Source organism: Nicotiana tabacum, chromosome 9 (assembly GCF_000715075.1).
Source record: "Nicotiana tabacum cultivar K326 chromosome 9, ASM71507v2, whole genome shotgun sequence".
Lineage (NCBI taxonomy): Eukaryota > Viridiplantae > Streptophyta > Magnoliopsida > Solanales > Solanaceae > Nicotiana > Nicotiana tabacum.
In genome coordinates, this window is record NC_134088.1 from 84,352,411 (window position 1) to 84,374,522 (window position 22,112).

At 36.1% G+C, this 22,112-nt stretch overlaps 1 protein-coding gene across 3 annotated transcripts in view; it reads left to right on the forward strand.

Moving 5' to 3' along the window:
* Window positions 1–2,710: 2,710 nt before the first annotated feature.
* Window positions 2,711–22,112, forward strand: part of LOC107794212 (phospholipase SGR2) — a 33,954-nt gene continuing 14,552 nt past the window's right edge. Inside the window, exons 1-15 of one of the 3 annotated variants that reach the window (XM_075221797.1) lie at window positions 2,711–2,907; window positions 3,902–4,153; window positions 5,391–5,491; window positions 5,783–5,968; window positions 7,166–7,321; window positions 7,648–7,719; window positions 7,804–7,956; window positions 11,013–11,063; window positions 14,099–14,269; window positions 15,222–15,371; window positions 20,035–20,100; window positions 20,203–20,751; window positions 20,841–20,895; window positions 21,033–21,154; window positions 21,502–21,574. In XM_075221797.1, coding sequence (XP_075077898.1) covers window positions 3,949–4,153; window positions 5,391–5,491; window positions 5,783–5,968; window positions 7,166–7,321; window positions 7,648–7,719; window positions 7,804–7,956; window positions 11,013–11,063; window positions 14,099–14,269; window positions 15,222–15,371; window positions 20,035–20,100; window positions 20,203–20,751; window positions 20,841–20,895; window positions 21,033–21,154; window positions 21,502–21,574 — 2,110 coding nt within the window. In that variant the 5' untranslated portion in view covers window positions 2,711–2,907; window positions 3,902–3,948. Of the gene's footprint in view, window positions 3,110–3,901; window positions 4,154–5,390; window positions 5,492–5,782; window positions 5,969–7,165; window positions 7,322–7,647; window positions 7,720–7,803; window positions 7,957–11,012; window positions 11,064–14,098; window positions 14,270–15,221; window positions 15,372–20,034; window positions 20,101–20,202; window positions 20,752–20,840; window positions 20,896–21,032; window positions 21,155–21,501; window positions 21,575–22,112 lie in introns of all 3 variants that reach the window. The other 2 variants (XM_075221798.1, XM_075221799.1) reach the window with 2 other exon arrangements.

The window sequence follows — 22,112 nt, forward strand, 5'->3', positions numbered from 1 at the left end:
TTTTAAATTTTCCGACGAAATCAATCGAAACTTTTTATTTAAATTAATTTTTTAAACTCTGGTTAGCGACCGAATCAGTCGCTAATTTAGCGACTGATTCGGTCGCAAATGTCTTAAATTTCAAATGTCCCCGCATTTTTCAGTTTGCGACGTAATCCGTCGCAAATTTTCGACTGATTCTGTTGCAAATATATTGCGACCACGTGTTTTTTGGCTCACACTTTTCCGTCGCAAATCGGTCGAAAAAATATGATTTCTGACCGATTTGCGACTGCTTTGATGGTAGCAAATTTGATGTTTTTAGTAGTGTAATACAAATTCAATATAACAAAAATAAATATCGTAACACAAAGGAAAATTAAAATTTACCACTCGTCTTGTGGATTATGTAAACTAGGAGATAAATTATTTTCTCGCTCCTCATTCACCTGCGGAGATAAGTTTAGATCATGCCAAACTCTTTCAGTCAGAATCTGTTCGGCTAAAACTGCTCCAAAATAACCACTCGATGACTGAGGGATATCCATGCTTTGCGCAACCTCATTATTGCGAACGTCTTCAACCTTGACATACATTTCCAATATTTTTATCACAAGAATTTTCCGGTATTCATCCGAAGTCCTCAAAAAATCTTTCAGAGTTTCATCATCCTCGATGTTAAACTCAGCATAACAAGCAACCTCTTGCGGAGTGACAGAATACAGATATCTTCCGGTTACTTTAAGGTTCACCGAACATTTGCTCACACTCATTTTTTTTACATAACAACGATACCAATGTATCGTACTCCATTGCAAGTGACAACTTAACATGACATTGTGGAGATAAACTATAGGTTACTGAGTTATTCGCCACCACAACCTCATCCCTCCCCTCCCACCACCACCAATATAATAAAACCCTTATTCTTCGCTTTTCAGACATTATGACAAAATGCAAAACAGCTTAAAGAAAAAATATTTCAGAAAACTTGAGAATATTTGTGAATGGATTTTTAGAAAATCCTTAACATCTTTAAATAAGGCAAAAACCAATCCGGGGTTATAATATTTTTAGGTATAGCGCTTTAAATAAGGGTGCTATACCCAGTTGAATTATTATTATGTCAGTTAAGCACAGAAGAATTATTGGTGGGCCCACATAATATATATAGTGCGGTACGTTAGGGCCTTATATATATAACGCCTTTTAAAAGGGCGCTATGCCTTAACGGGCAAACAACTGTTAAGGTATATCGCCCTTTAAAAGAGCGCTATATATATTTTGGTCTCTATGTTTCTTTTTTTTTTACACATTTTGATTCTTTGAGTCCAAAAAAATATATTTTTTGGTTCCGGACTCGCTATTTTATCAACTGGATTTTTGCGTTTTTGTTTTGTCATTGTGGTTTTTCGATCTACTTTAATGGTTATGACTTCTTGTCTTTTCCCTCTAATTTTGTGTAAGTATTTTGTATAGTTTTGTGCTTGTGATTCCATGTATCTCGGTGTATAGATTTGGTCGGTTCTTTGTTTAGGAGAAAAATTTGTTGGTCATTTGATGGCTGCGAGGGAGCTTGCTACTTATCTAATATGTGAGCTTTGTAGCATGTGGTGCAGAAAAATGAACCTCTTTCTCAAATCATTTCTGGTAGACTATATTTATGGCATGGGTCTTATATAGGATTGGTCAATTGTGTAGAACATGTCAAGTTTTTAGTGGGACCTGCGACGTTGGTGCTCGGGCAATTTTGAATAGTTTGTTAACGGTAAAGATACTTAAGGATGAAAAATATAACGGGGGACAAATTTAAACGATATACCATAGTAGAGGAACCTATTCAGACCTTTTCCCGTCAAAGTATGTAACTTAGGGAACCAATAATATTTCAAAATATATTTCACAAATCACAACAAACTTATTAAATATTCCCTAGAATATATTGTGCAATACTAAACTGTTAAATCTCTTCCTTTGCTATCTTTCACTCCCATTTCAAGACGAATTTGTGGGAGGAAATAAGTTGTGTCTAATTAGGCGCCAAAGGATTCAAAAGGTCTAGCATCCAACAACCACACGGTATTCTTGAGTTTTCTTTATTCATTTTGTTACTATTTGTAGTGTGATGTTAATACTTGAAGTGTAAGATGAAATATTGAGATTAGAGAATAATTTAAAATACGAGTAAAAATTATTTTGAGAAATTAGAACCCAAGATTTATATTTAAGGTGGAATTTATATTTAATGCTTAAAGTACCTTAAAATTTTAGGATGTTTGAGTATTAACTCACTATCTATTCATATGATATACACGAATTTGCACATAAAAAGTCCGAGTAAATTTTGGCTGATAGTTTTTTTTTTTGGGCTAGACTAATAGTATTGGATAAAGAACTAGAAATAAATTATATAACAATAGTTTATTATTCTCAATTTATTTTAATGAATGATTAAAGGCAATGTTTTCATTTAATCAGCAATTAATACAATTGTAATTTGATATATTAGTAAACACAAAATACTATTTTATAAAGGAAAATACATATTTTTGAAATCAAAGGCAGTTTTGTTTCATCTTTGGTCACTATATTTTCATCCAACTATATATTTTTTTGTCGTCGTATTATCATCCATCAGCACATTAACTTTCAATAATGTAATTTATTTAATTTAGAATGAGATTAGCGGTATTTAGTTTTTTTCATTTTTAATTCTCTTATGGGGTTTAGCAGAATATTCCTTCTAACTAATTCTCTTCTCGCTATTTCTTGCCTTTCCACCTACCGTTCTTTTTCTTTCCAATACAATTCCATTTTCTCCTTCTTCCACACGACTCAATTTCCTCATTTAAATTCTAAAGTTGACAGAAAACAGAGTTACAATAATATAGAAGAGAATCCAGAAAACCCTTTCATCGTCCATTTCAGGTGAATTTCGTTACCAAGCCTAGATGCTATCTTCAATTCAACAAATTACCATTTCCCAATTTTGGGCATGATTTAATTCATGCCCGTGAATCAGTTGAGCCTTTTATTTAATGAATTGCAAAAAGGATTTCAAGACATAAAGAAAAACTCAAGGATTTCTAATACCGATGCTGCATACTGTTAAGTTATATGCACTGACAATGTAATAATTTTGTTATAGCATCAGTGTAATTTAATCATCCATTCCTTCTAATTATCACCTTCTACATGCCACTATTAGATTTTCTTATTTTAACTTCAGTCTTATTTAGACCAATTTCAGTTTCAGGTCAGTACATTTCTTGGAGTTGATATCTGTTTTTTTGTCAATACAGAAACTGGTGTTTGGTAATTTTCCATTTCTGATCACACCCAATTGAGTTTTTTTTTTTTTTGGATCTTTTAAAAAAAAAATCATTTTTAGAACTTTCATTGATCTTGTAGTTGTTCTGTTGAGTGTTCACATCTGGTTACATTCCTTCTAGGTGTTCTGTTTCTTGTTAATTGTCCATTTCAATCATACTCACGTTGAGTTTTCGTGTGTGTGTGTGTGTGTGTTGATCTACAGGTTGTTCTGTTGAGTGCCCAGAAGTTGGTTATTGTTAATTTTCTAATTTGAACACATCCACTTTGTGTTTTTGCTTCATTTCTTTTTGGTTCACTTTTTATTTTGTCTGTTTTGTATCTTTTGATTAAGTTCTACTAGGTGTTTTATAACTTTGTTTGGTGTTCATATCCGTTGACATTTCTTCAAAGTGTTCATTTATTGGAGTTCATGTCTGTTAATCTTTTTTGAGTCGAGGGTCTACCGGAAACAACCTCTCTATCGGTAGGATTCTCTATTGTGGGATTACACTGGGTTTGTTGTTGTTAAATAAAGCTAATTACTTTTTAAGTGACCTTATTGTATAGATATTTTTTTACACTGTGAACTTAAACTCATTTTCTTTTGAAGGTATAGTTGGCTCGTAGAGAGGTGTTTGGACTTTGGGAGGGTTGAGGATGGCATCTGTTTCTGGGTCTAAAGGTGGGGTGGTTGATGAAACATCTCCTGACTTGTTGAAGAACACACCGTCGAATATTAGAAGGTTAGCAGATGAAATTGAGCACTTAGAGGGTAGGCAAAAGTACCTTGCTCAGACTACAAGTCCCTCAGATGGTGGTGATGTTCGTTGGTATTTCTGCAAGTTGCCTTTGGCTGTAAATCGTATGTTTTTGCTCTAACTCTAAACCTCTTAGGTCCAAATGTTGGCATTCATCTTTGCAAATCCCTCTTATAGTCGTTTGAGTGCTTTGGTTTGATCTCATTGAATTTTCTTGCTTTTCGGTTCTCTGCTGGTTGAAGCAGTGACGAAACCAGTAATTTCGCTAAGGGTGTTCAAGATTTAATATGTAAAAAAATAAATTTGATCTATATATGCAGTATATAGATTTTTCTATATACACAATATAATTTCGGACGAAGGGTGTTTATGTGGCTCCGCTACTGTGTTGAAGTGCTTGTAGTGGATGTAGGATGTGGGACACATTCTCTTTTTTTGGTTAAGTTAGTTAAAAGGTGAAAATAGAACACAGTGGAATACCACTAGCTGGAATTACGGCTTAGTTGTGTTGTTACGCTTACGTTTGGTCTTATGTTTGTTAGGAGACGTTTTAGATTGGTGGGAGACTTGTATGACAATGTATCGTGTGAAATTTAAAGAATCCCTTGCTTTAGAGAATCCATAGACCCTAAAATACCTTAAAAACAGATTATTAAAATGAAATAGGCCTGAATAAAGCTGAATGGATGTACAGGATTCATATTGTTGTAGCCAAGTTTTGGATTGAGGCATAGTCGAGTAATTGAATAATTGAATTGAAATAGAAGGTCGTTGATACATTGTCTCAAAGGAGTACGGCCACATATTTGGCTCATGATATCATTCCGCTTTGAGACTACCTTATGAACAATCAATTGGAAAAGCAACTTGCTAGTTTTTTCTTCTGTTTATGCTTTTGCTGTTGATTCTTTGGTTCGGAAGATTTGTTCTTCTCCAAATGTTGCACTCCTTTTGAAATCAATTTCTGCAGCATCAAAATAAAAGATGCCAGGACTAAAAAACATACATAAACTTTCTCAGTAGAGCACTGCAGATTCTGTAAGTCAGCTGTAACAGTAAGTGAAATTCAATCATAGATTCAATGTTCTGCAAAGGAGTTCATCATACAATCAGAAACTTTTTTTAGTTCACTATCATACAATCAGAAACATCAATCCTGATGAGTCAGTTTGTAGTTTCTGGTATAAAGTGTATTCATGAGTCAGAAATTCTGCAATAAGACGCAGATCTTCTTTAAACTTATAAGTCTAATTATTATAGATTTGTCAGTTACTATGAGCATGAGCTGTCGTATTCATGTATAAATCTAGGTTGTCCTTTGTGGATTTCACTTTTGCACAGAGCCAGCTGCAGCAGTCCCTCAGGCAGACATAGTGGGGAAGGGTGATTACTTCAGATTTGGCATGAGAGATTCTCTTGCAGTTGAAGCTTCATTCTTGCAGGTAATGTTTTCTGACTGGTGTTTTGCTTATTAAGACTTAAGAGTACTCATCTGTAAAATAATTAATCTATGACCCAGTTAGTTCATCAATTGTTGGTCGAGATAAATATTTATTGCTCCATATTTACTTCACCTCTGCCTGATTATGCAAAGTTTAAGTTTAAAAATGGTCATCGTGTACTTCCCCCCAAAAAAGGAAGTAAAGAGCACATAATGTTAAGACTTTTGTGTCCATTAAGTTTGAAATATCTTATGTTGATATATGAGCCATTAATTGGTTTGCACTCTGTAGAGAGAGGATGAGTTACTTTCTTGTTGGTGGAAAGAGTATGCAGAGTGCAGTGAGGGCCCAAAGGGGGCATCAGATTTACTCAGTCCTGCATCAGAAAAATCTTCTTCGGAGAGCTCTCAATTGGGTGAAGAGTATTCAGTTGAAGAAGAAAGAGTTGGGGTCCCCGTTAAGGGTGGCCTCTATGAGGTATCCTTTGTCCATTCCTTCTCTTGCTTACCGCTTGTAAAGTTCTGAATTCCGATCGTCGGAGTCTTATTAATAAAATTTTTGGTTGCGGAAATCTTTCTGAAGAAATTTTAAGCCATCAAAATTTTGTTAAAGAAGTTGCTATAAATAGTGAATAGGATAGTAGCATGAAGCGGCGATTTAAGAGATATCGCCAATTAATACCAGGAAGATGTGCAAGGTGTTGGAATGGTTATTAGAAATAAGAGTGGCTCAGCTAGAACAGTCACTCAGAAAAGTTGAGAATAATAACAGCATAAAAGTGCAGAGCAACTTTGACTGGACAGGGGAAACCTCTTATGTCTCCACCAGGATTGACGAAGCTTTGATACCATATTATTAAACTGGGAGAATCAAAAGAATAAATAGATAATGTGATGATAGTGAAGTGTGCAAGACACCTATTTATAGTTAAAGGATACAAACCACATCTCATATTACTTACAAGTACTAGCTTAACATCAACACTTTCCTTTTAAGTTAGCTTGACAGTAACACTATGCTAAGCTAACTTTAACATTCTAACACATTAATAGTTGACATTATCTAACATTGTTAATCAACAAATTTCGACAACAGTTCTATTTTTATTTTTAAAAACTTGTCATGAAAAGCAATATCCTTCCAAAACTTTGTGGGTGTCTTATTAGAAAAAGGAGAGGAAAGAAAACAGTTTGTGGGTGCATGCATGATTAGCTTATTGCTTCTATTGTGTTAAATCCACTTCTGTTTCTTCTCTCGCGCTAAGTAGATTACTTTCCAGAATGAAGTCTTGAAACTCTTTGTGACGGTGATCAAGATCGGTACTGCATTGTGTCGGAACTTATTACGTGAATTAGGAATTCTTGGATTGTTTGATGATGAGATTGGAATCAGTGAATTTTTGGTTCAATAATGAGGTCCCTGTTAGTCTTGATGATCGAGTATCATTTGTAGTGAATCATATCTTTTTTGCAGTCCACTGCTCTTTTGTGTACCACTTGTATAGCGGGACTTTCCCGTGATGCCAATATAACTATTGCTTTATCAATAATAACAAAATAAAATTTTTGTTGTTATGGTTCTCTAAGATGTCTTGCAGTCTTCTCCTCTCCCAGATCCTCTTCCTGCTTTAAAAGAAAATAAATTCCTGAATAATGGATATCCTCATCATTGTAGGTAGATTTGGTAAAGAGACATTGTTTTCCTGTTTACTGGACCGGAGAAAATCGTCGTGTCTTAAGAGGTCACTGGTTTGCTCGTAAAGGGGGTCTGGATTGGCTTCCACTGCGTGAAGATGTTGCTGAACAGTTGGAGTTTGCATATCGCAGTAAGGTATTCGGCATCACTAAGAGTGGCACATCTGATGTATGCTTATCTGATGTTGACTGCAAAGATTTATATGTAACTGTTCTAATCGTGCGTTGTTTCTACATGTTCCATTAGAGAATATCTGGCAGCATGTGGCAGATGTTGCACTTCTACTACTTACTGCCAAAAATAAAATGCATGTGAAAATTGTACCTTGTTATCTGTTCGTTTGCTAATCCAAGATGTGCATTTTCTTTTGTGTTAAATCTTTTATGCTCCTTTTCATTTTTTGTTGAGCATCTAAAATTTTCCCTCAATACAAGTTGATGAGTTTTATCTGGCTGCCACAGGTTTGGCATAGAAGAAGCTTTCAGCCATCTGGGCTCTATGCAGCTCGGATCGATATGCAGGGCTTCACCCCAGTATGAGTTTGCTGAATTTATGGAGCTTTTGTATATGTGTTTTGAGTCGTACTGTTAGTGATGCACTTGCTTACCACAATGCAGGGACTGCATGCTATTTTCACTGGAGAAGATGATACTTGGGAAGCCTGGCTAAATGCTGATGCGTCTGGTTTCTCTAGTGCTATGGGATTTGGGGGGAATGGCGTTAAGTTAAGGCGTGGATATGCTCCTCCTCAGTCATCAAAACCAACACAGGCACTCATTTATACACTATCAAGTTTACTACTGTTGGTTCTCTTTGTTCTGATATCAAGTTTACTGATGTTGGTTTCCTTTGTTACTGATGATCTTCTGGTGCTCAGTCTCATTGCATCTTCTCTTTTTTAAGTGGCCACGGTGGGGGAGGAGTAGCGTGAAAGACTTAAAATTGTTTGATACAAATGCTATAAAAGGAAAGAGAGAAAATGCCTTTGCTTCTCCCTCCAGTTAAAACTGGAAAATAAAAAACAAAGTAAAAAATAAAAAAGTTCAAGAAAAATAGCTTGTATTTGGGAAAATTTGGGTTGGGACTGCATGCATGTAGACTTGATCACTTGGTTCATAAAATGCTATATTCCAACTGTGCTGGAAAATTCAATTAAGTGTCGTGAAGCTTGTACCAGCTTTCAAATTGCAAAAAGCTACTGGCTTGGAAATTGCAGAAGCTAAGTTGGCAGGAGGAGGCAAGTCATGCTAATATCCTCCTTTGTGGGTCTTCTTGTTGTTATCTGTCGATTGTGAGAAAATGATAAAAGAGAGCTTGTATTGAATTAATTATGAAAGCCATACAGAAGGGCTCCTTGCATAGGAGTTTACACTTTAGGACTAAGAAAAGTTTATAATGTTGTAAATTATGTAATGGAGAAAGTAATTAAATAAGGCATACTTAATTTGAGATTTCTACTTATGATAGGAATAAGAAAATTATAATATTGTAATTGTGTAAAAGAGAAGGTAATTAAATAAAGAATATTTGAATACTGAGAGTTCTACTTATGATAGGGTTGACAAGAATGTTAGATATTATTAACCTGAACAGATGAAACGAATCTAGAACATTTTAACATATACATCACCATTTCGTTTTAAGTGACCCTTGTTTGATTGGGTATGGAGTTTAAGAAAGAAAAGAACTTAAACATGCCATAACATTTTGAACCTTGTGGTTTTAAATATAACATTATATTTGTTTGGCTATAATGCTTGTCATTAAGGGTAAAAGGGAAGTGTAAGTTAAATTATTTCCAAATTTAGAGTGGTCATTCTTTTTGGAAGAGAGTAACAGACTGAAGAGGAAATAGTGTTACATAAACTGGAACGGAGGGAGTAATTGATTTGATTTATTGACTTCTAATATTCCCTCTAAAACTTGAGATAATTAAACAACTTGAGTTTGCGAATCAAAACTAAAAAGTGGAGTCGAGTATGACAAGAGGAGCTACTGTTTGAAGATGAGGCACTTGTGATTAGACAATGATATGACAACTGATTGGATAGTTGCGTGGCCATTGTTGAATTGTGGGATCAGTGCATCTGAAAGTTTTAGCTATTATAGATAATTTTAATTGATTTATTTTATGTCTATACTGCCCCATCGTATGGTGCGTGATTCTTTTTATTGGGCCAAGCACGCGAGAATATTTTCTTTTTCTGTTTAAGGTTGACACTCTCTCTAATAGCTTAAGTTTTTAGATGAGTTGGTCACATAATTCAATGTGGTACCAACAAAATAGAGGTTCTGAATTCAGTTCTTATTTGTCCCCATTGACAAAAAATTACGAGCTGCTTGGCTCAATAGAAAGAATAGGGTCAGATATAAGTGGGTGTGTTATAGACGTAAAGTAAGTAATAGAAGTGTCCTTTTAAGAGCAATTAAATGGATAGTGACATGGCGCTGAATGGCTGATGTGTCAAAGGTGACACTGACTAGACAATGGTGTGTTGTTGAACGGCAGCACTACGCAGACCAAACAAATATGGATTAATCAACTTAACAGGTTAACGGGTTCAGACAACTAACTTGTCTTGACAAGTTAGCTGTTGGGTGTTACTTGATAGGTTAGCTGACATTGATGGATAAATCAACCCTAGACATATTTGCAATACGCTGCCATAAATTTAGGACGGCGTAGTGGCTAGAGAACACCAGAACAGTGATGGGGATGCTAGAGTCATCATTGGTAAGAAGAGTAGTGTCACTCAAATGGTCATAAAATTTAGGTGAGACTACTAAATTTGTGGAGCGATTGGGAGTTTTTTGGCAGGGTAGGCATAACAGCTTAAGTCTCTCTCAGAATACTATTTTAAAGTATAAGAGAATAAAAGAGAGTACTTGCATAGAGTTGATTGTTAACAACATACAAGAGGTTTTTTATACAGAAGTTTAAGCTATTAAAGATGAGGAATTTTTTTCAAATATCGGGGTACCTAATTATCACAATAGTTGTTTGATGGGGGAAAAAGATCCTATTACTACTTATATGGAATACAGATGTATTTAAAACTTTAGTATTTTGGCTGAATGAATTTTTGGTAACTAGCATAAAAGATACCCTGGACTTGTTGGGCTCCCTTATTTTGTTTAAACAAGTCCAGATTTTTGTGCTGTTTTTGGTATCTTCTTGGTACTGTTATTGCATACAAATACTTCACCTTATCAAATAAAAGATACATAACAATTCAGAAGAATATCCTATAGTATTAACCTATATGCATAGAGTGATTCTTGAACATTCTAACATATACTTACAGCATTCTCTTGACTTTCATTGGCTTGTACTACTAAATTAGTTGCTAAGAGGTTTTTAAGGAAGGAATAATTATTTGCTGGTTCAAGTGAGTTAGAGAAAGTTTGACAAGCTTTAAAGAAATTATACACATACATGAACAATAGTCCGGTCAGTCGTGTGTTTACGTCCGTGTTTAGCTTTTGGATAGTGAGGATTTATGTGGCATGCCACAACTAGCTTGGGATTGAGATTATTGTTGTATATTGCTTTTGGATCAATTATTATACTAAAAAGCCTTCACTATGACATGCATATGCTAAAGTTTTATTATCTCGAAAAGAGATTTGCTTTTCCTTTTAGGTAGCTTTCATGTGTTCTTCAGTGGTATCCTTGATAAGAAGTTGTTTATGAGCCTTTTGTGCTAAGATCGTTAAGAGTGCACACTGACTTTGGTGCACAGGGGGCTTGATATTTAGGATTTAATCTATTTTCTCTTGTTCCTCACTGCTGAAATTGCACACCTCACGCATCTGTTTCTTTTAGGACGAATTACGTCAACAAAAGGAGGAAGAAATGGATGATTACTGCTCACAGGTAGTCCAATTGCTTCTTGTTCACTATATAAGTGTATGTGTTGTAATTATATAACTCATCAAGCAAATGGCACATAAACTAGGGAATACCTGTCTTGACCTTAAAATATTAACCTATCATGTAGGCTTGTATTAGTTGTTCTTGATTGAGAAGGTAGATATGAAAGGCATCAAAAGTACTAAGTTAATGGTACTTGGTACTTTGGAAATTGGTAAGATTCTTATGGTTTGGCAGGTTTTGCCCCTCTAAACTAAATTGCGACCTGTCACTTCGGTTTGCAAGATCAAGAAAATAACTAATTTTAAATGTTAACCTCACTCAGTGAACTATGAATACTCCGTTCTATTATATTAGACTATGCTGTGAGTGCAGTAAATAAGTCTTCTCTCACTACTTTTTCTTAAATTATTACGAAATAACCATAGTTTGGCCTTTTAAACTGTAAACTTATTCGAAATCATGTCAGGAAATACAATAACAAGTGTATTATGTACTTGACCCGCATAAATAGACGGTCAGTTTCTTTTGACTGTTGTGTGCATATTTTGGGACATTCTTTTTTTAAATATAAAAGGATAACAAAATCAGGACATAAGGAGCTATTATTCTTTTTCAAAAAAGAAAAGGACATAAGGAGCTATTATTCTTTTTCAAAAAAGAAAAGGACATAAGGAGCTATTACTACATTTATTTTGTAGGACCTTTGAAATTGCTTTTCTTTGCCGGTTAGCAATTAGATAACAAGTTTGGAAATTACCTTTATGGTTGTCCTTACTAATCTTTAAGTTTGTGTAAACTTCTTGGAATATTTTACCTTGCTAGGCTCTTATGTTTGACCCACTCATGTTATTTACTATATGTTCATTTGCAATTGAACTGTGCAGTGTTTTTATAAAGTATTTAAGGATCCTTTCTTTTTCTGTTAACATCAGATCAGTTATTGGCTTCAAACACTGGGATTTGGTCAAACAAAGTCATGAAGTTATTGATAAGGCAAATCCAGGAACTGTGCAAGCTTGAGAAAAATACTAAGCTAAAGTAGGGATTCAATCTGAACATAAACCTTGAGATTGATAACTAACAAGTACTTCTGTATTGATATGGAAGATGATCATAACTGCAGTGCACTGGAAAATATTGCACCACTAACTCCTATCTTATCCTAAACCATAACAAACTCTGTGGACCCATCATCAGCCTGTGCTTACAACATAAAATTGCATGACCTGTTTTAATTCCTAAGTCCTGCCAATTTATAGCATCAATATTCCCCCCATAAACCAACCCTTTTCCTCAAAGTTTGAATAAGAAACTTCATACACAGAGTGGAAGTTCTGCCTTGTTGCATGCTCTGGTGTTGTTGACTACCATTGAACCAAAGAGTTGTGGAACAACCTTGTTCCCTTCTTGACAAGCCGGCAATCAAGGATGGCAATGGGTTGAGGGCAATGTGGGCCAGTGATGTTAATAATAGGGGTATTATCACTTTTAGCCCGCGCCAGAAACTATTTACATTTGGTAGCCGAAAAAGTATATAAAACTTGTATATTTTTTGTATATAACATACAAAATGTATATATATACAAAAAATATACAAATTTGATACATTTTTTCGGCTATTAGTTTTATAACGGCTATACAATGTCATTTTCCTTAATAATAGGAGGGTAGTTATTTTGAGTCATAGTTTAATGGCAAGGTTTGGGTTGAGAGACATGGAAGGTAGGGTGTATCCACAAGTATGCTAGAAGAAGAAGCTATAGGGCCAACTTCTGCAAAATCTGTTGAGAGCTGTTGTATTTTGAAGCGAGCTTATGAAATGGCTTTTGTGTTATGTAAAGCCACGTTTTCAGATCCGAGCCACTGAAACGAGGGAATTCCAACTTAGAAGAACGAGTCAACATGGCGTTACCTTGCTGGTAACATGAGCTGTACGTCATCTTGCTCTCTGTGTGCACATGGCATCGCACTTGGAGAACCAAGTCTTGCCTGAAATTCCAGGGAAAGCTGGCTCCTCAACTCTATCTAGTCTTGCTCACTACCTTTGAACTCAACAAAGGCTTGCTCCATCTGATTTTGCCTCAAAAGCAAATTCTGCAGAGAGTTTTTGTAACAAATCCGTTAGATCTTTTGTCTCCGACGCTATTTACGATCAATACCAACTGAGCCAAGGACCTCTAGCTCTGATACCAAATGAAAAAATACATTTAGGAACTATGCAAGCTCGAGAAAATGCTAGCTAAAGTAGGGAATCAGTCCTAACGTAAAGCTTAAGAGTAATATCTAAGAGCTAATTGTGTATTGATCTGGAAGATGATCACAGCTTTAGCACACTGAAAAATGTCTAAATTGGCTGATATGTGCTATGTTGCATCGCTAACATACACCGCTATCTTATCCTACACCATAACAAGCTCTGGGACAGGTCAGCATACTGTGCTTACAACATAAGAGCTGCATGACCTATTTTAATTTTTCAGTCCTGCCAATTTCTTGCATCAGTTATTTCCTTTAGGGAGAGAATGCTACATACTAAAATGACCACAGAAGCAAAATTTTTTTTAGAAGTAAAGGTTTCTGCATTTATTTAGCTAGTCCAACCTCTGTATACGGTCTTGTGCTTTGCCCTTTGCCTATCGCTTCATCTTTGTGCATGAATTCACATTATCTTTTGATTAAAAATGATGATAGTCTATGTGAAGAAAAGACGAACTAATCTTGTCCAAATCATTGAGGTGGTTCTATCTGCATGATATGTCTTTATCTATATTCTTTAGAATTTAGTAATTACTTGTTTAATCAATTTTCCCCTAACTTAATTTTTGTTTTTGTTTTTCCTTTTTCTTTGCTGATCAAGTTAGTCGCAATTTTTAATGTTTCCTAAAAGAAGTTATCCATAAACTTGTTCGTGATGTCTAATTTTAGATACCAGACTCTCATCTTTTCCACTTTTGACATCCTTAAAGAATGGTCTCCTTTTAAGTTCTAAGGTAGCTTTTTAGTACAACCTTTATAACTGGATCCTGCTGGTATAGGTCCCTGTTCGACATCTGGTGTTCATGGTTCATGGTATTGGTCAAAGGTTGGAAAAATCAAATCTTGTGGATGATGTTAGTGACTTTCGTCATATCACGTCAATCCTTGCTGAACGACATTTAACCCCGTACCAACGTGGCACTCAGAGAGTCCTCTTTATCCCATGCCAGGTAATGCTTTCATAGTTGGTCTATTAAATTTCTTATTTTGGTATATTGTTATGAAAACAATCATTCGTCCTTGTGATGAAAAGAGTTCAGAAATTGTTTTTGACGCTACCTTGGACTACAACTATAGAGATCTCAACCATATTTTGTTATATAAAATTACTTTATCGGAAGATCTCAATCAATAGAAGGCATCCCCGATTTGCTTGGAAGAGCCTCCAAAATGCTCCAAGGCACATTTCCCGAGGCTAGTTCCTTTTAACTTTTCATATCATTTTAGTCAACTTTCAATGAGGATATTTCAGTAACTTGGCCGGAATCTTTAGGTTTCATAATCCAAAGTTAAGTTCAACATAATATGGGAGAAGATACCATTTATTACAACTCAGGTTTTAAATCTTATGACTTTACGAGGAATAGCTCGGGGCCGGAAGTATGGTTTGTTTGGGTCGAGCATAGCAGGAATTTAATGAGGCAAGTAACAAATGTTTATTATAACGATGAGCATTAGAGCTTAGAAGCATCTCAAATTAGTAAGTAGAATCATCTACTGGACATGTGATTCGGGCCTAGCGATCTGAGACCATTTGTGATCTGCCCTCTGGTTGGGGGTCCTCCTCGAGATTATAAAAGGCTGACGTAGGCCAAATCGAGGGTACCAAGGTTGTTTATGCTTAGTGGTGCTCAATAGAATTATTTCTGATTATCACCTTTGCTGCAGCTCTAAGATTTCCTGTTATATTCTTTTGAGCTTTGATTAAACATTTCTTGTTAATTACAAGAATGCCTTTCCCCCCCCTTGTCCCTTAGCATGTTTAAGTTTATCTTCTGCATTCCTGTCATATGATATTTTGGGTTTTTCTTCTGCATAAGTCTGTCCATTGCTGTTTCCTGTTGATTTGTGAATGTGAACTAACACCAGTTGTTTTTATGTTTCGACTGTGGGTACCACCAGTGGAGAAAGGGCTTAAAGCTTAGTGGTGAGACCACAGTTGAAAAAATTACTTTAGATGGTGTGCGAGGATTGCGTGAGGTGTTGAGTGCAACAGTGCATGATGTGCTGTATTACATGAGCCCCATTTACTGCCAGGCGATTATTGACTCGGTACTTCAAATTTGATTTTTCCTGTTCAAGTTTTCTCCCACTGTCCTTTCTTCTTCCTGATGTTGCTTTGCTCTTTTGTTTGATTTGCTGCCTGTTTTCTTCTTTTCAAACCGGTGTTGTCTTCCTTAAATCCTATCCTAATAACAACTTAACTGGAAAAAAGAAAAAAAAAATTCGCCGTAATAACACTATTTACACTAGGCAGTTGTTCACTTCCTGGCTGTTGATATGTGAATCAACTGGTTCATATAACCTACTGCTTTCCTATTAATTGTAAAATGTTAGGAAAATAACTGTGTACTCTTATGGTCTTATATTTGTTAAATTTTCAGAAGATGGGTAAATTAATATAACGGAAAAGGGTCATATTTGTCCCTGTACTATCGAAAATAAGCTCCATCTACCCTCCGTTTCAGTTTCTTAGTATAACTACTCCTACCGTCATACTTTTAGACCATAGTTACCCCTCACCTGTTAGATCCTTCATCCCAACCTAAAAAATACACGTGGCTAATCCTGGTTGGATAAAAGAATCCGCCTCATTTATAATCAAACCCACCCTGAACGGAAATATCTGATCATAGGTATCCCTATACGTTCGTTCATTTAATAAAATTTTATGCCTTTTTAAGAAAAAGGGAATCCTATCACGACCCGGAATTCCCATCGTCGGGACCGTGATGACGCCTAACATTCCACTTGCTAGGCAAACTGACGTTAGAGAATTATTAAGCCAATCCTTATTCAATTCAGTAAATAACAGCAAATAAGCTAAAATGAAATACAACGAGTGCGGAATAATATAAAAACTTAATTATTACTACCACCCGGATCTGGAGTCACAGTTCATGAACTTCTAGGATTTACTACAAGTAAAAGTCTGAAAGAAATACAACGAAAGAAACAGTAAAAAAAAAAGAACTGAGAAGATAGACGGGAACTTCAAGGTTTGCGAACGCCAACAGATCTACCTTGAGTCTCCGATGAACTAGTCCGAGCTGCTACGCCTCTCGATCAGCTGGGACCAATAGCAAAATCTGCACAGGAAGTGCATAGTGCAATATCAGTACAACCGACCCCATGTACTGGTAAGTGTCGAGCCTAACCTCGACGAAGTAGTGACGGGGCTATGACAAGATACCTACATAACAAACCTGTGCAATTTAACAGTATATGTACAAATAACAGCTAAACATGTACTATTGGGATGGGGAACATGCTGAGGGGAATACGAGATAGAAAACTACAGCAAAATGGTAACTTGAACAACCAATATACTATGAACCAATAAGAACAAGTAAACACAGTAAAGGAAAAATGCACGGCATCACCCTTCGTGCTTTTACTCTCAACCTCACCATAAAATCAGTAGAAACGGCATGGCATCACCCTTCGTGCATTAACTCTCATAACATGGCACGACATCACCCTTCGTGCATTAACACTCACAATATGGCACGGCATCACCCTTCGTGCATTAACACTCTCCCTTATCATAATGAAATAAACAAATAACAACAGGGAGATAGAATAACAAGTACAAGCCTTACTTCAACATTTAGTTCCACAATATCAACCTCAACTTCGGAATCAATACTCAATCATCACTAGAAGATCCGTAAACATGATAAGAACGATCAATTTAACAATACTAGTCTAAACATGGATAACATGAACAAATGAAGCTATAATTGCAAGAAACCAAGCCCCACCCGCATGCTTTAACCCGACTACAACGCATAAGTACTCGTCACCTCACATATACGTTGTTCCCCAACATTTAAACATGTAGCAAATAGACAAACAAGTTCTATTCCCTCAAGTCAAGGTTAACCACGACACTTACCTCTCTCCGAAGACCAAATTCAAAGCTCAACCACGGCTTTTCCTTTCAAACAAGCTTTCAAACTAATAGAATCTAGCAATTTACCAACCAAACGATTCAAATTAAGCCTTAGGAACTACCCACGATTGTAAAGAATTCAATTTAGGCCATTATTGAAAAAGTCAACAAAAGTCACACCCGGGCCCGCTTGGTCCAAACCCGAAATTCGGACCAAACTACGATTACGCATTCACCCCCGAGCCCGGTTATGTGATTTTCTTTTGGAATCCGACCTCAATTTGAGGTCTAAATCCCTAATTTCTACCCAAAACCCCCCAATTACACCAACTCTAGATTTTAGGTTGAAAACTTGTGAAATGTAGTGAAAGATTGAAAGGAAATAAGTTAGAATCACTTACCAACGATTTGGGGAAGAAAGAGTCTTGGAAAAATCGCCTCTAAGGTTTTAGGTTTTGAAAATTTGAAGAATGAACCAAAAATCCCGTCTAAGTCATATTTGATCAGTTGCAGATGTCGCATTTGCGACCTGGGGTTCGCAAATGCGAAGAATTCATCGCAAATACGAGAATCATCACACCTCTGCTTTCTTCGCAAATGCGAAGAATAGTTCGTAAATGCGAACTCTGGGTTGATAGTGATCGCAAATGCGAAGAATTCCCCCCCCCCCCCCAGCTCTAGCTCCCATCGGAAATGCGAACTCTGGCCTCCCCAGCTACTCTTCGCAAATGCGAACCCAACAGTGGTCGCAAATGCGATGATTGATCTCGCAATTGCGAGATCTGAGGCCTGCAACAAAAACTGAAGCACACCAGCAATGCTCTAAGTCCAAATTCACTCCGTAGCCTATCCGAAACTCACCCGAACCCTCGGGGCTCCAAACCAAACATGCACACAAGTCCTAAAACATCATATGAACTTGCTCGCGCGATCAAATCGCCAAAATAACACCTAGAACTATGAATCGGACACCAAAATCAAATGAAATTTTGAAGAAACTTTAGAATTGTTATATTAACAACCGGACGTCCGAATCACGTCAAACCAACTTCGTTTCTCACCAAATTTGACAGACAAGTCATAAATATAGTATTGGACCTATACCGGGTTCCGGAACCAAAATACGGACCCGATATCCAAAAAGTCAAACATTTCAAAATCATTAAACCTTTAACTTTCAAATTTCAACAAAGTCCGATAACTCGGGCTAGAGACTTCCGAATTCGATTCCGGGCATACACCCAAGTCCCAAATCACGATATGGACCCACCGGGACTGTCAAAACACGAATCCGGGTCCGTTTGCTCAAAACGTTGACCGAAGTCAACTCAAATGGATTTCAAAGCAAAATTTCATATTTTTCACAGTTTTTAACATAAAAGCTTTCCGGAAACACACCCGGACTGCGCACGCAAATCGAGGAGGGTAAAAATGAAATTTTTAAGGCTTCAAAGCGTAGAATTAGGTTCTAAAACATAAGATGACCTATCGGGTTATCACAAATCCCTTTCTTCTTTGAATCTCTACTGTCTGTTTAGCTTTCTTAAAATTTTGCTGTGATGGGAAGGAAATGCCCAGTAGCATTTGTCATTACGAAATCCTGCATTCTTCCAATGTTGCAAAGAAATAGTTCCTTTTTAAATGAAACGATACGCGTGTAAATCACTCAAAGAAGTTATAAGTTAATCTATTGTAAACTATTTACTGAATTTTAACTACAAATCATAAAATAACTTATATTGAGAAAATTTTCTGTTATACAAATAATGTTGCTTCTAAGAGAACTGAATGGCCACTAGGCATGCAGGATAAATCGTAATGCTGGAATAGAAATGTGGAAAAAATATATCAAATGTAGTCTATTCTAACTTGAGGGATCGAAGGTTCTGCTTCTCAATAAAAGAAAAAGAAAAAAGAGAGACATGTAATGGAACAGCACTAAAGGCATCACAAACAATTCAACCAATTTTGCCATACGAAAATGACAATATAGAAGGCTTCCCAAGCGTAAGGATAGTGACACAACTAGAAAGTGACTCTTAATGTCCTTCCTGTGGGACTTAGGGTATTGCATGAGTAGCATGACTTTCTGCAAAGAATTTGGTCAAATTGACCTGACGAGCTTTTATTATGATTTATGAATTATCTCATTTTCTAATAATTTACCCCTCATTTTGCTGTGTCGTTAATATTTGGTTTCAATACCTATGAAGACATCCAAATGTACCGGTCTATGGGTGTGTGTAACCATGATGATTAGAAGTGTTAAATGGGGATGAGAGACAGACCTAAACTTACATGGAAAGAAAGTTTGTCCCAAAAGACCTATAATCTCTCAAAATCCATGCAAACTTAGCAGAAATAGAACAGAATGGAAGCAAAAGATCCATATAGGCGATATCAACTAGTTGGGGTTAAAGCTTAGTCACTATAATAGGCTAAAACTTGGTTCAGCGTTTGCTAGGATTCTTTTAGTTTAAAGATTTATGTGTTGGCAGAAATTGTAGTAAACCTCTAATATTAACTGTTGAATAATGAATACTGGAAATGGAATGATTCAAATTGAGTGAAATGGACAATCATGTAGCTTGAACCCAACTTCCTACGGGTTGAGGCATAGTTGTTATCCTCTTCGTTTCTGCGAGTTCATTCTGTAGATGCCATTTTAGCATATTAACCCATTAATTTTCCTTTGCTTCATGTGATATGCATTAGCACTCATTATGGTCTATCGACTGCCTACTTTTAAATGTCTTTGGCACAAATCAATAAAAATAATTTTCATTAGTGTCCGGAGCTAATTGTTTATTCTCTATTCAGGTCTCCAACCAGTTGAATAAGTTATACTTAAAGTTTCTTAAGAGGAATCCCGGTTATAGCGGAAAGGTATAGAGATGATTGAACATGCAAAGTTTTCTTTGCTTATTTTTTAAGAACTCAATGTAAACAGATCATATTAAAGATATTAAAATTTCGTAAAATTTACAGATTTCCTTATATGGTCATTCCCTTGGGAGTGTCTTGTCATATGATATCCTATGCCACCAAATAAAACTTTCCTCCCCTTTTCCCATGGAGTGGTTGTACAAAGAACAAAATGAGGATAAATCATCTCAGCAGGATCAGAGCAACCTATCTTTCGACCACAACTCTGCCTCCCGTTTAGATGATGAAAGCTTTACTAGGGGAGAAAATAAGAGTAATCTGTCAGATAAAGACAAAATGAAGGCAGAACCGAGTTCCTCAGACCCCCTGGAAGCTTGTACAGAGGATTTCTGTCATCCAGTGGGTCCTCCTGCTTCATCAGACTCAGACGAACCAGTTGCAACCGATGATTTCAAGCAATCTAATGATTCCTCAGCGACTGAAAATTATCGTGAGCCTCCTATTGATTGGACACATAATATCTATGAGAGGGACACGATAATTGATGCCGAGAAAATGGAAGATGCAATAGTTGAGTTTGATCAAAAGACAATTGATGAGGGAGCATCTGAAAGTGACAAAGATAGAACAATCACTTCACTGAGGGAAGAGGTAGTGGCATTTCATTTTCTGCATGAAATTTCTCATTTGTTTTAATCTGTTATATCTACTTATTTTCTTCCTCAATGAGACTGGTCCAGATTGATATGCTGAGAGCGAAAATCCAAGAGTTAGAATCTGAGTATGTAAAGAAAGGTACAGCTAGACAGAATAAATAACCATTTATGGAGCTTAGTTTTTAGCTTTCCAAAACTTCAAGCATATTTTCCTTGAGTATCAAAGTAAATGGACCTTATAAATTTCTTTTGGAATGGGATGTGTAATGTAAGCAGAAAATGGAGGAATAAACACAGTTACAAGAAATCAATCTACTTCTGAAAGGCTTTCTCATGAGGAGAGTGATTCACCGAAGAGTTATACTCCGCAAATAAGATACACAAAGTTGAAATTTAAGGTAATACTTCTCCATTGTAAGATTCTACTATTTCTGGGGTGGGTTTGGCAGGTCTTGGTTGGATGTTGCAGCTGGACTTTCAATGTTCTTTAAATGCTTCCAGAATAAAGTCGTTAACCTTATTGAAATCTTCATCACTCTAAATGCTTGTATTATGCTTTCATCATTTCTCTAGTAGAAGATGCTTTGCTATATAGTGTAATTATCAATTTTCTTTGAATCCATTAACTTGTTTCTGATAATTTGATCTTTTAATTTTCGTTGTTATTCTCCATTTGAGCTCCTCTAGGAGCTCCAAGACATCTTCTAACTTTGGCTGTTCCGTTCTTTGATTCTTTTATGAGAAGGTCGATACATATTTCGCTGTTGGATCCCCTCTTGGTGTTTTTCTTTCTCTTCGCAATGCTCGTATTGGGATCGGTAATTCTTCTACTGCCTATATTTAAGTGCATGTTGATTTTATTGCTTATTTTTACTCTGAATCTTGTGGAGGGAGTAAGCCTATAAGGTTATTGTCTGTTTGCATGAATGTTTCAGTAAGACATCTAGTGTTAGTTTTCATAGATCAACTAAGTTTACTTTAACTAACATCAAAATCCGCTGACCTGTGTGCAGTGTCAACCTAATCTTTGTTTATCATGCAGCAGAAAGATTATCCTTCTTTTTACTTGAGTAACATTAAGAAATGTTTGTCAACTCCTCCTGGGGCATTGTGTTGCCTTTAGTTTTGCAAGTTCCAAGTATCCTATGGATCCTATAAACTCTGTATGTTGGCGGTGGCTGGTGTCTTTTGATGCCTTGTTTACTTATATGGGGGACATCTAAACTCATTTTCTTTTGTTGGTACTAGGCAACTCAAGTTTGGAGTATGAAATATGCCAGTTCTTTTCTTCTCTCTGTTAAAGATGGTGGTGCATCTGGTTGCACTTAGTTATCATTTTTTATTTTCTGTTTTATC